At 31.6% G+C, this 15,856-nt stretch overlaps 1 protein-coding gene across 2 annotated transcripts in view; it reads right to left on the bottom strand.

Annotated features, from left to right (window-relative positions):
* Positions 1-15,856, bottom strand: part of htt (huntingtin) — a 99,907-nt gene that overhangs the window by 69,904 nt on the left and 14,147 nt on the right. For both annotated transcript variants that reach the window (XM_065516371.1, XM_065516370.1), the window contains 5 exons: positions 14,232-14,558; positions 11,005-11,996; positions 9,898-10,845; positions 5,418-5,894; positions 5,107-5,290 (listed from right to left, as the gene is read on the bottom strand). In XM_065516371.1, coding sequence (XP_065372443.1) covers positions 5,107-5,290; positions 5,418-5,894; positions 9,898-10,845; positions 11,005-11,996; positions 14,232-14,558 — 2,928 coding nt within the window. The remainder of the gene's footprint in view (positions 1-5,106; positions 5,291-5,417; positions 5,895-9,897; positions 10,846-11,004; positions 11,997-14,231; positions 14,559-15,856) is intronic.

Consider the following 15,856-nt stretch of genomic DNA (forward strand, 5'->3'; position numbering starts at 1 on the left):
GTGCAATCAAATTTGAGATTTGAAATATGCATGGAATTTCATGATTTTTTGGATATCAAATTAAAATGGGTTATCGATATTTTATATTTAAACATCCATTGGTAGTTGAAATACAAAAATTATTTTTAATTGTCACAAAACTCGAAACATCAAATTAAATGTGCAACCTCTAAGCCACAGATTACAAAGATACGAATCAAATGACAGTTCTCAAAATAGTATTATCGAACCGTATGGTTATTGACATTCAACAAACAAGGGTTCAAGGGTTGTGATTTGCAACGAGTGTGATATATATTTGTCCCTCTCCAAACGTGTTCTCTAAACGTTATCCGATTGTGTTCAAATTTTCAAAATTTGTTTTTTTAGAAGACGTAGAACAATTTTATCCCTTGTTAGCTTCGAAAATCCCTAAACAACAAACTAAGGGCCACCGTAATGTACATATGTAAGTATGTATATATAAATGTATGTCTAAATGTCTACATACTACATACTATTTATATAATCGTATGTAAGTACATCCACACATACTTAGATATGCATTTATGTACAGTGTGTGTGTACACAATGTACTCTGGTATACAAAGTTTATCCTTACGATTTAATTTCTCTCAAAACACAACAAATACCCACAACTCAACCTAGCAAAGTTTTTCCACTGACAAGAGATGGCAAAGTGAGTGGTAAGTTTTTGCTCAGCATCATAAAAGAATGATGATGACGAAGGAAGATTTCAATTAAAATTACGTTAAATTTACAACCAGACATTAGTTTGTGAAATTACAGTCATTGACAAGTAGTGCAAGTTAGACTTTTAATTTAACACAGTATTAAATTCAAAACCCCAGCCAGCAACTAATTCTGGTCACTTGAACATCTCTGGAATAGATGCAGGCGCTCACACACACTTAATGGTGGAATTAAATGTAAACGTAGTAAGTAAATTCATAAACGTAAGTAAGTAAAATGATGTGAAATTGTACATATTTGTTGCAGCCTCTACACATGTAAATTGCAAATTGTCGTATGATGTTAAATGTAGAACAAACCTATGGCTGATGTTGAAGAGGAAGAAATTTTAAACAGGATATATTTACATGTGCGTCTGTATGTATGGGTTTTATTTGTATTTGTTGTATGGATTTGTGCGTATTGTGTGTGTGTATAAATGTTAATACATATTAAAGAATAGAACTTTGTATGACTGTTTAATCATATATTCATTACGTTTATTCATTTGCTTACTTCTGCTTACTACTCTAATGGAAAATGACTATATACGAAGGTCGGGAGAAATTCAGTTGAAACAAAATTTTCTAAAATAAATTTACTTTGGGACAAAATTTTCTATATAAATTTGTGTTTGGGACAAACTTTTCTATTGAAAGTTGTGTTTGGGATAAACATTTCTATTGAAAATTGTATTTGGGACAAACTTTTCTATAGAAAGTTCAGTTTTATACAAAATTATTTTAAAAAAATGTGTTTGGGACAAATAATTCTGTAGTAAATTTCTTTGAAAAAAATTGTGTTTTGGACAAATTTGTCTGTAGTAAATTCAGTTTGGGACAAACTATTCTATATAAAATTGTCACTTACGTTTGTTCATCTAAATTTATTTTCAATATTTATCTTAAAGTATACTTTGGCGAAGGCTATATAAGATTCGGCACATAGCACTCTTAGTTATCTAAGGAGTGAGATCGAAAAAATCTTAACATACATAAATATTAATAAAAAACAAACCACTAAACTTACAGTAAGGTAATTCATTTCAAAAAAAGGGAAAATGACACTGGTTTTTTTTACACTTTTACCCATGAACAAAATTCCACAAAAAAAAATACATTTTTTTGTGCTCTTCAATTCTCTTTTAACAAGAGCCCATTATCTCTTCACTGGCCTTAGCTCCAGTCAGTTTGGAGGATTTGCCTCTCTTGGTACAAATATCACATTATTGTTCTTGTACCACAATTTTTCAATCAATCAATTTTTTTTTTTAAATAAATCTGGCATTTCTAAACGACCAAGTTTAAGTATAAGATATTAAAATGAGCACTATAAATAAATATGTAATAAAATCTTTATTTATTAACAAAACTCAATGAAATTGTTAACGTTTTAAATTTGTCATTCTAAATAACAATTCCCGCAATTCCTAAAAATTGGAGCAAAAATCCAAAAAACTTTATTTTTTAAAATTTTGCTCACAGGACCCACATTTACTTCGGCGCTGGAAAAATGCTTTGGGAATAAATAGGGAACACATTAAGGTTTCCAAAGCTGCTTTCCGTTTTCTGATCCCAGCTTTGGGATTTTAGAACATGTGGCCCAAAGTTGAAATTTTTATAAAAAAAATATAGATCAAATTTCGAAGGGCGTAGGGGCGACATATTCGAAAAATAGGGCATGTTTTTTATGCCAAAATGTTCATCGTAAAGAGGACAATCTTTCAGAAAATTATATTTCTATCCACTATGTTGAAATAAAAAGTGTCAAAGTCGATCACATTTGGTGGGTAAAACTCTGTCGAGCAAATATGAACAGATTTCAATGATTTTTACCCAAAAATTGGAGCGAAAATCCCAAAAATTTTATTTTTTTAAATTTTTTCCATAGGGTCCACATTTCCTTCAATGCTGGGAAAATACAATGGGGACAAATAGGAAACACATCAAGGTTTCCGAAGCTGCTTTCCATTTGCTGGATTTTATATCATGTGGCCCAAATTTGAAAGGTTAAATTCCGAAGGACGTATAGGCGAAATATTCGAAAAATAGGACATGTTTTTTATACCAAAATTTTCTCCGTACAGAAAACTTACAGATAAAATTGTTATAGGTATGTTCTTAAATAAATTTTTTTTTAATAAAAAAAGTGTCAATTCTCCATTTCGCCCAAAAGACAGCAAAACTCTTCTATTTTTGAATTTCTAAATATTCTGCATATTATTGTCAATTTAGTTGTCTAACTAAAAAAAATTCTAGTCCATTCGTTGTAAAAGTACGAAAATTTTAAATTTTCAATTTTGAAATGCCTATAACTCGAATATTATAAGATATAAATAGCACACGTAGCCGAACGCTTTCCAAAAATAAAAAATATATAAAATCGGATTAGAAACAAAAAAATGGCACGTGTTTAAAAATTTTACGGACCCTGGAGCATTTGTAGGGCCCATTTTAATAGCTCGGATACTGCTTGGCTATGCCAACGTCCCGATCGAACCAGCCGTTTAGAAGTGCCAGATTTATTTCCAAAATATTATGATTCTGCCACACTGTGCATAGTGACAGGATGCCAAATTTCGTAAATTTCGGTATTTATTTGTAACAAATGTTTGGCTTCTTTGGCCTCTAAATTTTTAGCAGAGTTCCTATGAGGAACTTTCTGTGCCTTGTATGTTTTTAAACCTGCATTGGTTTTAACTTTTCGTATAAATTAGTCCGAGTACTGACCTAACATGTTTTCTATTTATTGGCTTTAGAAACATCATATGAACCATTCCTTCTACCTGAAACAGTTTGAAATTGTTTGGCCAATTTTTTGTAGAACCATGTTGGGTTTTGTTGAAAATATTTAATAATTTTAGTACGCACTTTTTTCTCGTCACCGATTTTAATCAAATTAACAACAAATGAACATAATTGACATTAAACATAATAACTGATATACTTTTAAAAGGTAATTTAAAAAAAAAAATCAAATAATATACTCCTTATATGCTTTGTTTTTCACAAATAAATTTGACATACAGAGAGCCTCAAAAGATAGTAAACACCGGTGATTTTTTTGATGTTTTTAAGATCATAATATTATTCAGCCCAATCTCCAACAAACCGAAAATTTTAAATTGTAATCGATGGATAAATCTTAGGAATATTTATAATCTTAAAAAAAATCAAATAATTTGAGGCTCTCTGCATTGGCGTAGATAGAGGGGCTGTTCCAGTGCCCTACAACATTAATCATGGGGTTTTTGGAACACAAAAAGTTAAAAAATATTCCAATGCCAACCGTACAACGGAGCACATGCAATGTTTGGTTTTAAAAACGGTTTACAAGCTAAAATAAAGGAGTCAAATCCGCAAGCCATTTTGGTTTATTGTTTATCCGACAGGCTAAACTTAGTTATTGTGGATTCGTGTTCACACATATCATCAGCGCAAACATTCTTAGCATAGAGGCTTTATGCATTCACTTTTCCAAACCAGAAAATAATAATGATTTAAAAAGCCTAAGCCAAGCTCTTCAAAATAAACATTATAAAAAAACAGCCTTTGCACAACTAGATAGAGTTGTAGATATGAAAATTGTTAGTCAAAATTACGCTGTAATTAAAAGTGATCTTGAAAATTTTTATATTTTTATATAGAATCAACGTTAGATAAAAGCTAAAATCTGGATTTGCCGGATTCTATTCCTTCAGTTGATTATTGGAAGTTAAATATATATAATCCAGTAATAGATAGCATAATTTTTAATATCGAATACCGATTCCAAAACGTTCCATTTACCTAAAGCTGTTAACAATTTCTTTAAATTAGATTTGGAGGCGCCGATGAATTCATTATTAATTACAAAAATGTTTTGCAAATTGATTGAAAATTATGAAAATATTTTATAAAATAAAATAGCAGTTTTAAATATTGAAAATGAAGTAGTTATGTTAGCAAACTGAATTGTTTATTTTTACTATTTGGGAAGGGCACTTGCCCACCCCAGAATAATAGTCTAGCTACGATTATGGCTCTCTGTATAAATGTTTCTTTCATGAACGACCCTCATACATTCAAATGTTATGTTTACGATTCTACATTTTCATTTTAGAAGTCAACATCATATCATTTCTTCAACCAAATGCAACAAATTGCATCTAACCACACTAAGGAGGGAAACTTATAAAACAAATTTGTTTATAATTGTCATAAAATATAATGACTGTTGAAAATGAAATTGTAATTGAGGATCTTATTTAGTAACACGATCGTAAAACAATTTACTCAGTTTTCAAATAATTTTTGAGTGTTTTTCATATTTTTATAGTTGAACAGTTTTGCTCTCAATTGTTGGTTACAAATGTACATCATACTATTTACTTACCAACTATTAATTTACTGCTGACATCAATCAAATCACTTTGACATGTTAAGTCGACTGCTGTGTTATAATTATACTGTGATAATTTGACGAAGATTTCCATAAAGTTAAACTCGTTCCAAGCACAAGAATAATCAGCAAATGAAAAATATGTAAGTAAATATTTCGTACACAAAATAATGCCAAACTAAAACATCAACATGGACGAGAAAAGAAAAACCCAAAATTAAGAGATGAGATTTGAAGTTAATCACCATTAAATAAAAAATAAATAGACCATAACAACATTTAAGATTAAGGTTGGAATTATTTACCTGCATATTTTTATCTTTCAATGACATTAAGCTATTTGTTAGACGATATAAAACTTTGGCTAAAACTGTTTCAATTTCTTCTCTATTCGGTAAAGCCACATTAAATGATGACGAGGACAATGTGGCTTGGTATGACGATGATGATGATGATGCTGATGATGAACCATCCAAACTTGTTAAGATATCCGTTTGTTGTTCTCGTCGTGGATTTAATAAGCATCGTAGTGCGGGTGACATGTCATTAAAGATACTATAGTCTAAGAAGTTGATCAATAACTTTAGATTTTGTATATAAGTTTTATGTAGAGCATCTTTGTCATTGTTATAGTCAAAAGATATGTTCTTTTGTTGTGGCTGTTGCAGGCTGTTATGTTTGGCATTTTGTAAAATAAAATTACATAAACATTTTGAGGCATGTTCTCTAACACGTACATCATCTTCGCCAATCAATTGCAAAAGTTCATCGATAAATGAATTCTGTAACGAGAACGGAAATAGGATGTTCATTATAAAATGTATGTTTATTTTTGTTTTCTAACAACAAAAAAAAGTGAATTTCTATAGACTTTGAGCATAAGAAAACGAGATGAAATTTTTAAGCAAATCAACTAACATATCAGTTTTTCGGTTTATATAGTTTGCATGGGAAATATTTACTTTACCAACAAATAACTATTATTTACCCCTAGTATTTATTTGTAAAAAAAACTACCATTTTATTTATTTATGCTTCAAGACACAAAACGCCAATAAAGGCTACATAGATATGTATGTATGTTCATCATTTAGTCTAAATATGTACATTTTTTTAAAGTTATTTACGAAAAAATAACGAAAAGTGGTAAGAAAAACAAGTTAAATAGGAGTAGAGCTGGTTCAATTGAAATACATTTCTAGAATAGTAATACTGTATAAGTATGAATTTAGCGTAACAAATAAAAGAATCGTTATTCGAATTTTTTAAGTAATTTATAATAAGCGATGGTAAAAACAGAAAATTGTTCACACTGTTGCCATAGAACAGGCGCGGATCCAGAGGGGGTGAAATAGGAAATTCCATCCCCCCCAAAACCGAAAAGTTTTCATTTAAAAAAAAGAAATAAAAAGAAAAATGTAGAACAAATTTTAATTTTTCCCACCCAAATGGTTGACCTGGATCCGCGCCTGTCATAGAGTAATAAAATGTAGAAAGGTCAGGATGTTTTAGAACTGAACCTTGTACGTCTAAGGTTAATTACCAACTGTATCCCACCTTATCTGTCATTAAGCTTCATTATTCTTTTGATGCAGCAGAATATTGAACAGACACTGTATAAGAGGTGTTGTATTATAAGGAACAGTGTATTAGAGATGCTGCCTTCTCGAGTTATTAAGTTGGACTTAACTGGTTCATCGTGGACCATAAGGGCAACCAGACGCTCTCCGCTAGGTAGCGTATTATCGCCAATTCTGTAGACTCAGGTCATCGATGAGCTATTGGAAAAACTTAACGACTTAGGCTTCCGTACATATGGAAAAGCCGAAGACATGTGTAAGAACACTTAACGATATCGGAAATAGGGTTGCTGGAACGGGGGTTTGATGCTTATAGAGCCGACTATTATATTTTCGAATGAGGTAAAATACATTGGGGTTACACTTGCAGGACTTTACTAGGAATTGTCCAACAGAGCTACTAGGATAATTTATGTATATTTGATGGTTAAAACCAAGGATGATTTACTGGTTATGTTACTGTGATAAGACTAGGAATAAAGTGGAACAAAGGCTGGGTTTATGGGAATCTGTTCCATCTACGGAACTTTGTAGTCCTTATACCTGAAAAGGATCAATGGTCAGATCAAACTTGGTGGCACGATAATGTCGATCAGGTGTGGTTCACCGATGATTCCAAACCTGTCATTGGGGACAGCTCGTGTGTTTATATTTATGAACACTATTTTAAAAGGGCTATTGCACCTGCACGTTTCTTTGGAATCTCGCGGAGGTTCTATATAGGCAGAGCTTGATCTTGGGTTAAATCGGAATTGACTTTACGTGGGTGGACTCATGCAGGCCAAACGATTCATTACTCTGTTCAAAAGTAGATCCCAAAAGTTCAATTTAGTTTAGGTAATGTTATGAACAGTGCAGATGTTGCTAGCTGTACGATGATACCTCTGAGTACGTGCTTTGTGACTGCCCAATGTTGGTGACGAGCAGAGCGAAGAATTGCATTACTTCAACTGAATGAAAATATAAATACAATGAACTAAGTGAAGTAGATTTGGCTATACGGTTTAACAGATAACTTTCTGGGTAGTGACTTTAACTTGTTCGAATAATTCGATCACACGTTTAAAATTAATCGAATTATTCGAATAATTTTATTTTTTTTAAAAAAAGTAAAGAATGAAGTTTTGATTTGGATTTTTTAATATTTTATTGTTAAGGAAAAACAAAAAATAACGTTAAAGTTAACAATTCATGTATTGACAATGTTAAAAAACATTCGAAAACAAAGTCCATTAAATTTTCATCTGAAATATTGTACATGATCCTGAATTCAAGTACAATATAAACGTATTAAGAACTTTTTTATGTGGTTCATTAATTCGGGTCTTAAAATGAATAACTAATTCTTTAGTAAATGAATTCACTTTATCTAAATTATTTATAACAAATTGTATTAATTATACCCTCAAGCTCTATCAGGGTTCCGAATCTTTGCTTATTCAAGTTGTCTTAGGGAATTACACAAATCTGTCCAAAGTTTTATATCATTGTCAGTGAACGTGCCTAATTTTAAGTCAGGCAGTGTATGATTGACGCATTTACAAATACGCAAAAAGTTTATTACCATATTATACAAAGATGTTCAACGATGTTCAAAATCATGTATTAGACGAACGAATACCCTAGTATGTATTCAAGACAACTAGAAAACATTAAGCCAGAACAACTCTTGTTTTCCACGTCTTGCTCTTTCCATCATCTGCAAGAGGTAGCCACCAAAAACGGCATTCAAAAACTCCTTGGATGGAGATCAAGTCTGTTTAGTTACTAACTGTGATCGAATGAATCCTGAACAAAGCTCTATATTCTTTCCTCGTTCTAAAGTAGATCTTGTCTGCAGTTGCCAGGAGAGCTGCCAACTGTGAGATGTTGATGTTTGAATGGAGTCAAAATGGAGTTTTGTTGCTTGACCGGAATGACCATTTTTATACCCTACACCACCATAGTGGGGAGGGTATAATGCGTTTGTGCAGATGTTTGTAACCCTAATAATATTAGTCTAAAAGTGATTCTAAGACTTAGAATCACTTTCTGAGTCGATTAAACGGTGTCCGTCCGTCTGGCTAGCTGTCCATGTAAACCTTGTGCGCAAAGTACAGGTCGCACTTTGAAGATATTTCGATAAACATATTATTTTTTCGGCCCAAGGACCAAACCTATTGAAACTGGCTGAAATCGGTCCATTATTTCACATAGCCCCCATACAAATGTCCTTCCGAAATTGGAGTTTATCGGTCATAAATGTTTAATTTATATATGTATCTCCACAAATTCCGCTCCAAATAAGTTTTATATACACAAAATTCATGTCACCAAATTTTGTTACGATCGGTCCATAATTAGTCATAGCTCCCATATAGAATCGCTTCCGAAAATCACTTTTACGTGCATAAATTGCGTAAAAATGTTGGTATACACACAAAATTCAACATTGTTAACTGTCATATAGACATAAATCACACAACCTAATTTCATGGTGATCGGTCCATAATTGGTCATAGCTCCCATATAAGGCCCACTTCCGAAAATCACTCAAAAATATAAATTATTGAAATTTTAAAAGAATAATGATTTTGCTCTTTTACATAGTGTATGGCTTGACCGACCATACTTTCTGATTTGTTTCTTCTAAATATTGTTCAGAGATTATTATTCCCAAGACAGCCGGTTCTATGTAGATCGAATACAGTATTGCCATCACGTATCGAAACCTTATTACAAAATTCGGAATTCTTTTGAATATTGTTCAGCCGGTTCTACGTACCGGAATAACCTGAATTACTTTGGTCAAGGACTGACTGTAAATCCCGCAACCATACAAAATACTTATTTAAGGTCGTACTCAAGATTTTGAATTGTCCTTAGGAAAATATATTTGCAACGAAATGATTCTCTAAAACTAAAACCACAGATAAGAATTTTCTGACTCGTCGCAACAAATTTAGAATACACATGAAATTTCAAATAAATATTTTAAATTTTAATTTTCAGATCCATAAATTTTAACATATTTTCTCAACACTAAATTTTCCGAAAGAAAAACTTCTCAACATTTAACTCCACATCAAATTTAGAAAATCCAAACATTTTAATGGTTATTTGTATAAGAATTTTTTTCTTCTGAGAAAAAAAAATTAAATAAGGAAAAGAAAAGGCAAAATATATGTAGATAAACACAATATAAACAAGAAATAACAATACTAACCTCCAAGTAGCAGACAAAATCAGCATTATCAACATCGTCGACAAGCCCATTTAAGGAGTTACCACCACAACAGCAGAAGCAGCAGCAACATGAATGACAGCTGGTACATGCAGAAGAAGTTGAATCTGAAGCTGAAGATGAGCAACAGCAATTGCATTTACTAATGCTACAGCTATTGTGCTTTTTAGTGTTCATGTTGTTGGTATAGTTATTTCCGTAATAAGAACGTAGTGAAGCATAATTTAAATTTGAAATAACTTCGGCATATTTATTTTGGACCAACCAATATTTATTGTAGTGACATAGACGAAGTTTATTCAATAGCAATTTTGGTGATATGAAAAGTAAGCTGTGGTTGTTGCCACCACAATAAGGAGCGCCTGTAAAAGCACAACAATAACTTGCATGTGTATTAAGTCTATGTTGATGTGCGGCTGAAGATAAAGGAAATTGGCATGAGATAAATGTGTTACCACCATCATCAACTTTATGACCACAAACAAAACCACCACCACTGGCCATATTAATATTATTGGGGTCTGAATTGTTGCTGCTGTTGTTGTTGTTGTGGTTGTTAAATTTTGTTTGCAATTGAAAAGCATTCAAAAGCGCAACTATAATCTCATCATTATCGTTAAAGTGCCCTGAAATACACTTAAAGTTTGTACTTCTACTGACATCATCAGCAGCAGCAGATGCAGCATCTGCTCCCGTTATTTTTGTCTGTGTTACTGTAGTGGCATTTCTACATGATTTCTCATCTTTCGAGTAGTTTTGCTGTTGTTTATTATGGCTGCCTTTGCCTGTTTCTTCCATTTTTTCTTGACCATTATGACATGAAGATGATGATGATGATGCTGACATGTACTTAAAAATCACATATGGAAATATTTTATCAAATGTGTTTAAGGCTTGTATGACAACAGTATGAATTTCATCTTGTAGACCCTACAAATATAAAGAAAGAAAAATACAGAAAATTAATCTCAATAATGTACAATAAAGCAAACGTTTTTAAAGAAAATCATAAAATTTAACAAGAAACTAAAGAAATTTTATTATAACAAAAGAACTTATTATACAGATTTAAAATTTAATCTCACTTACCATACACAATATTGCCAATAAATATTGTAAATTTATGTTCGAATCCATACACAGGCCAGCTTGTGTAGAGCGACAGTAGTGACCAATTATAGTTTGTACTCCAGCACGTAAAATGGGATCTTCATGATTGTAATAAAACAAAATTTCATATAGAAATTGTTTGGCATTTGAATTATTTCTGTTTAAATTATATAGTGTTTGATCAGCTTCTCTCTTAGATTTTCTAATGGTTTTGGTACGCTTTGGAGGCTTTGGTGGAGCCATATCTAACGGCGGCATGTCCTCTTCAGCTTTTGTAATTTCCACAAAATCTCTGAGTTTTGTATCAGAGGAAATAATTTCCGATGAGGTTAAATCCTTTTTAGTTTTTAATAGAGGCGATTTCTTTAAACGTTCTTCGGTTTTAGTAAACAAAACAGGATCGGCACTTTGGGTCATTTTGGTGGTAGGTTGGATAAAATTAAAATCCGTAGTACTTTTACCAAAATAATCATCTATTATTTCCAATAATGGCGCCTCGTTATCATTATCCATTCGAAATACATCTAGTTGTGAAAATGAGGACTTTCTTGGTACTTCGGTATTGAAGGTAGAAACCACTTCTAAATGCTCATAGTCTTGTCCTATATTAGAGCTGCTATCACTTGCTATTTGCAAGGGACTGTTGGACTCACTTATATCTGTTGTGAGGTTTTCAGCTACTTTATCTTTAGGTTTTTCAAATTCCATAAATTTCACTGTAATTGCTAAAATTTCTGGACACACACGCACACACTGTGCAATGACATTGAGACATACACTTTTTATGGAAACTCTAATAGTGGTGTCATCGTAAAGACCACTTGAAGAATCGGTCAATAAAAATCTAGCCGTTATCAAACGTGCTGTATAGTATATTAAAGATTGTTCATACAGGGATCCAATATCCACATTGAGTTGAGATTGATCGCCTTGTTGTGGGTGTGGAGGTGAGGATGTGAGAAATGGGTTTTCTGGAAAGAAAATCCAAAGGTTAATACTCCAAGTATAAATGAGTATTCATGAGAAAACATACAATCATATTTGCCCAATTCACAATTGATGTCGTAGTGTTGTAGCATTGTATGTCATAAATATTTTTCAAATTAATTTTTCGAAACAAAAACAAAACATTAATAAAACAAATTACGACATACAACGATAAACGCTCCGACACCAATTGTGAATTGGGATATTGTATTTTAAAATATTTTGAAAGAAGAGGTTTAAATAAAACTTGCTGACCTCTTTCTTATATAATATTAACTGACGCAGGTCTCATATTGAGGGATATGTGATGCGTTTTACACCAAATGTAGTTTAACTAATAATAAAAAGAGGCCATCTCAAAGTGAACAGCCGTATCATTAACAACAGTTATAAATTTCCGGACGAATATGAGGCTCCGAAAAAAAGGTACTTTTTCGAATTTTTTTACAAATTGATTTTTTGGTATTTTTATAATATTTGAGGTTGAAATCTTCTAGAAAAAATCAATTTCCCAAAATTTTTAAATTTTAAAAAAAGTACTTTTTCTTTTCCGGCTCCTGATATATGTAGTGTCTTCCAAGCTGAAAACTTGGCGATCTTGAAAACTTTGGTATTGAAAATAGCAAAACGTAATTAGGGGGGAAAAGTTGATTATTTATATCGACGGGCAGACGGCACTGAAGGGTTTGAATTGCCATGTGAGGACCATAAGAAAGCTCCACAAGCGCTAATGGATCTATAAGGACTGAGATTGAAAAAACCTTAACACACGTTTTTCCTTAAAACTTTTAACCCAAGAATTATTTAATTTTTTTATGTTTCATATCAATTATGTTCATTTGTTGTTAATCTGATTAAAATGAGTGACCAGGAAAAAGTGCGTACTAAAATTATTAAATATTCTCAACAAAACTCAACTTGGTCCTACAAAAAAAATTTGGCGAAAAAAATCAAAGGTCTGTCGTCAAACTGTTTCCAATGTTATTAAACAGTGCCGGGAGATCTTGTCCGTTGATATAAATACTGGTTCAGGTAGAAGGAATGGTTCACATGATGTTTCGAAAGCCAAAAAATAGAAAGAATTTTCAAAAGAACTCCCAACACATCCGGTAGTAAAGCAGCCCGGTTAGGTCATTACTTGAACTATTTGGTACAAAAGGTTAAAACCAATGACTAAAAACATACAAGGCTCATAAAGTTCCTGACAGAAACTCTGCTAAAAATTTAGAGGCCAAACGGAAATTGAAGTCTGGGAAATTTTTCGCAGTTTCCAGGTCAATATTTTTATGTTGCTGATGCTCGAGGAAATGTTGTAGAAAAGTATAGGACCCAAAGCAGAAAAAAGATAATTTTCCCAAAAAGTTCTTGGTATGTCAAGCAATATGCAGTTGCGGAAAAAGAAGTCAAACATTTGTTACTAAGGGCTCTATAAATACCGAAATTTACATCAAGGAATGTTTACAAAAGAAGATGCTTCCATTCATTAGACTTCTTAATGTGTCCACTTATTCTTGACCTGATCATAGTTTGAACGCTACAAGAATAATGATGTGGTATTTAAAATCCTTCAAACTGCCTGCAGCTAAGGTCAGTAGAGAGATATTGGATTCTTGTTAAAAGAGAATTGAAGAGCTCAAAAAAGGTGTCCAAGAGTGTGGTAGATTTTAAACGGAGATGGACTTCCTCTAAGAACAAAGTGACAAAAAGCTATATAAAAACCTTAATGGAAGGGTTTCAGGAAAAGGTTCATAAATTCATCACTATTAATTAGAACTAGAAAAATAATATTTTTTGTAAGTTGTAATAATAATTTCAATCAAATAAAAAAAAATCAAAACTGTAGGTTAAGTGGTTTCTTTTTTGTTATTAACATTTTTTCTATCTCACTTATTTTGGTGTTGGGTATAAAACTCAATATTTTTTTTGTTTTCGATATAAATTTTTGAAACAAATTTATTTTTTTAAAAAAGGCAGTAAGTAATTGAACTACATATCGAATGAGTAATATTTTTCAAAATATTTTCTTAAGTCCCCCACAAAACCTATTGATCTATAAAAACTGGGAAACAAAAGTAAATATTCATATTTTTGTTCATCTTTTAAAATATTCATATAGGATATTGAAACTTGTCGTTGTGTTTATGTAATTAAATAAATAATTTTACACAAAAACAAACTTTCTGCACAACTTTTTTATTCATTCATTCATTCATACTTACTGACAATCCTCTTAGGAGTATCATTTTTCTCTACAGCTACTTTTTGTTTTGTATCTTTTGTCGATACCGAAGAATCAACAGAATCTAGTGAACGTATTTCACCCATAATGGCTGTTGATGGTGTTGGGAAAGTTTTGCTGGTATCAGGTGATGATTCATCAATGACTTCAATAATTTCAGCGTCCGCAGTACTTTTAAGTGGACTGGCATTCGAAACCAATGAAACAGAATCCATAGTTGTAGAAGAGCCTGTATTGGCTGCAGGCAACACATTTTTTCCAGCTGATGATGAGGAGGGACGAAAGAGTTTTGTAACTGATTCAGAAGCTGTTAAAGGAAAAGAGAAAAAGTTTTGTTTTTTTTTCATACAATAAATAAGTAAATAAAATGAAATGAAAAAAGAAGTATAAATGAAAGAGTGTACTATTAATAGAACATAAACTATTAACACAACAAACTAAAAACCTTGTAACATGCTTTCAACTAAATATTTGTGTTTGAGAGTTAGTGTGTAGTAGGTACATTATACCAGTAAAAGGCAGTGAGTGTAAATATAGAATGTATAAGCTTAAATGCAGGAAAATAAGGAAGTTTTCAACATATCTACAACATTCATATACACATTTATGTACAGTACAGTGGTTGACAATAAAGTGGCAACTTTTCAAAATATTCAATTAATAGGTAAAACTACAAAGTTTTACAAATTCGTTATTTTTTAGTATTTCATTCATTCACTTATCATTCATTCCTCCGTACGTTACCAAAAATATTAACTTGGGTCTTCAGATTTTGTAAGGGTTAGTAAGAAAAAATAAATCAAAACATTAAAAAACCACCCTATTATAAGGATTTATGTGGTGTGGGATGGTTAGTTTACTAACCACCGTGGCGGTTGGCATAAAAAGTTTCGTGGCGTATACATTTTTTTGAAATCTAATAATTTTTACTAAATTGTCTGATCAAAGAAACGAAATAGCAAAGTAACATTGAATTCGATGAACAATAAACACTATGAAAGTCTCTTAAAAACTGCGGTTTACAATATTTTCAAATAATTATATTTATTTAACCATCTAACCAGAAAACCCTGACGGCAAAGTTTTGCAAAAATAAACATAAACGATGACTTCAAAAAAAGTAATTGTTTAGCAAAATGCCAATAGAACTATGTTTAAAAAACTATAGATAAGGTGGTTAGTAAAGTGACCACTAAACCGCAAAGAGTTAAAAGTGCATTCATAATGCAAATGGTTATCACTATTTTTTTAATACATTCAAAGGTGAAATGTGTAGTAAACAATGTAAAAAGTCATTCTGGAATATGGACTTTTACTTTTAAAAATTGTTAAAAATCCACAGTTTTTTCATACAAAAAAATATATTTCATGGCTGTATCACTTAAAAATTCGGGATTTACAATAGATGGCGTATCTTTTGAACGCGGGTTTTGTTTTTAATAACTTAAATGTCATTTTGAAGGGTACATATCTGTCATTTATTCTCACTTAGATATTCAACATTATAGTGTAAACAACAAAGGTTTTTTTGCTTCGAAAATGTAGAATTTTGAACCAACAAAGGCGTCATATACTGGAAGTTTTGCTTAATTTTTTTTATTTCAA

This window comes from Calliphora vicina, chromosome 1, assembly GCF_958450345.1.
Source record: "Calliphora vicina chromosome 1, idCalVici1.1, whole genome shotgun sequence".
NCBI classification, from domain to species: domain Eukaryota; kingdom Metazoa; phylum Arthropoda; class Insecta; order Diptera; family Calliphoridae; genus Calliphora; species Calliphora vicina.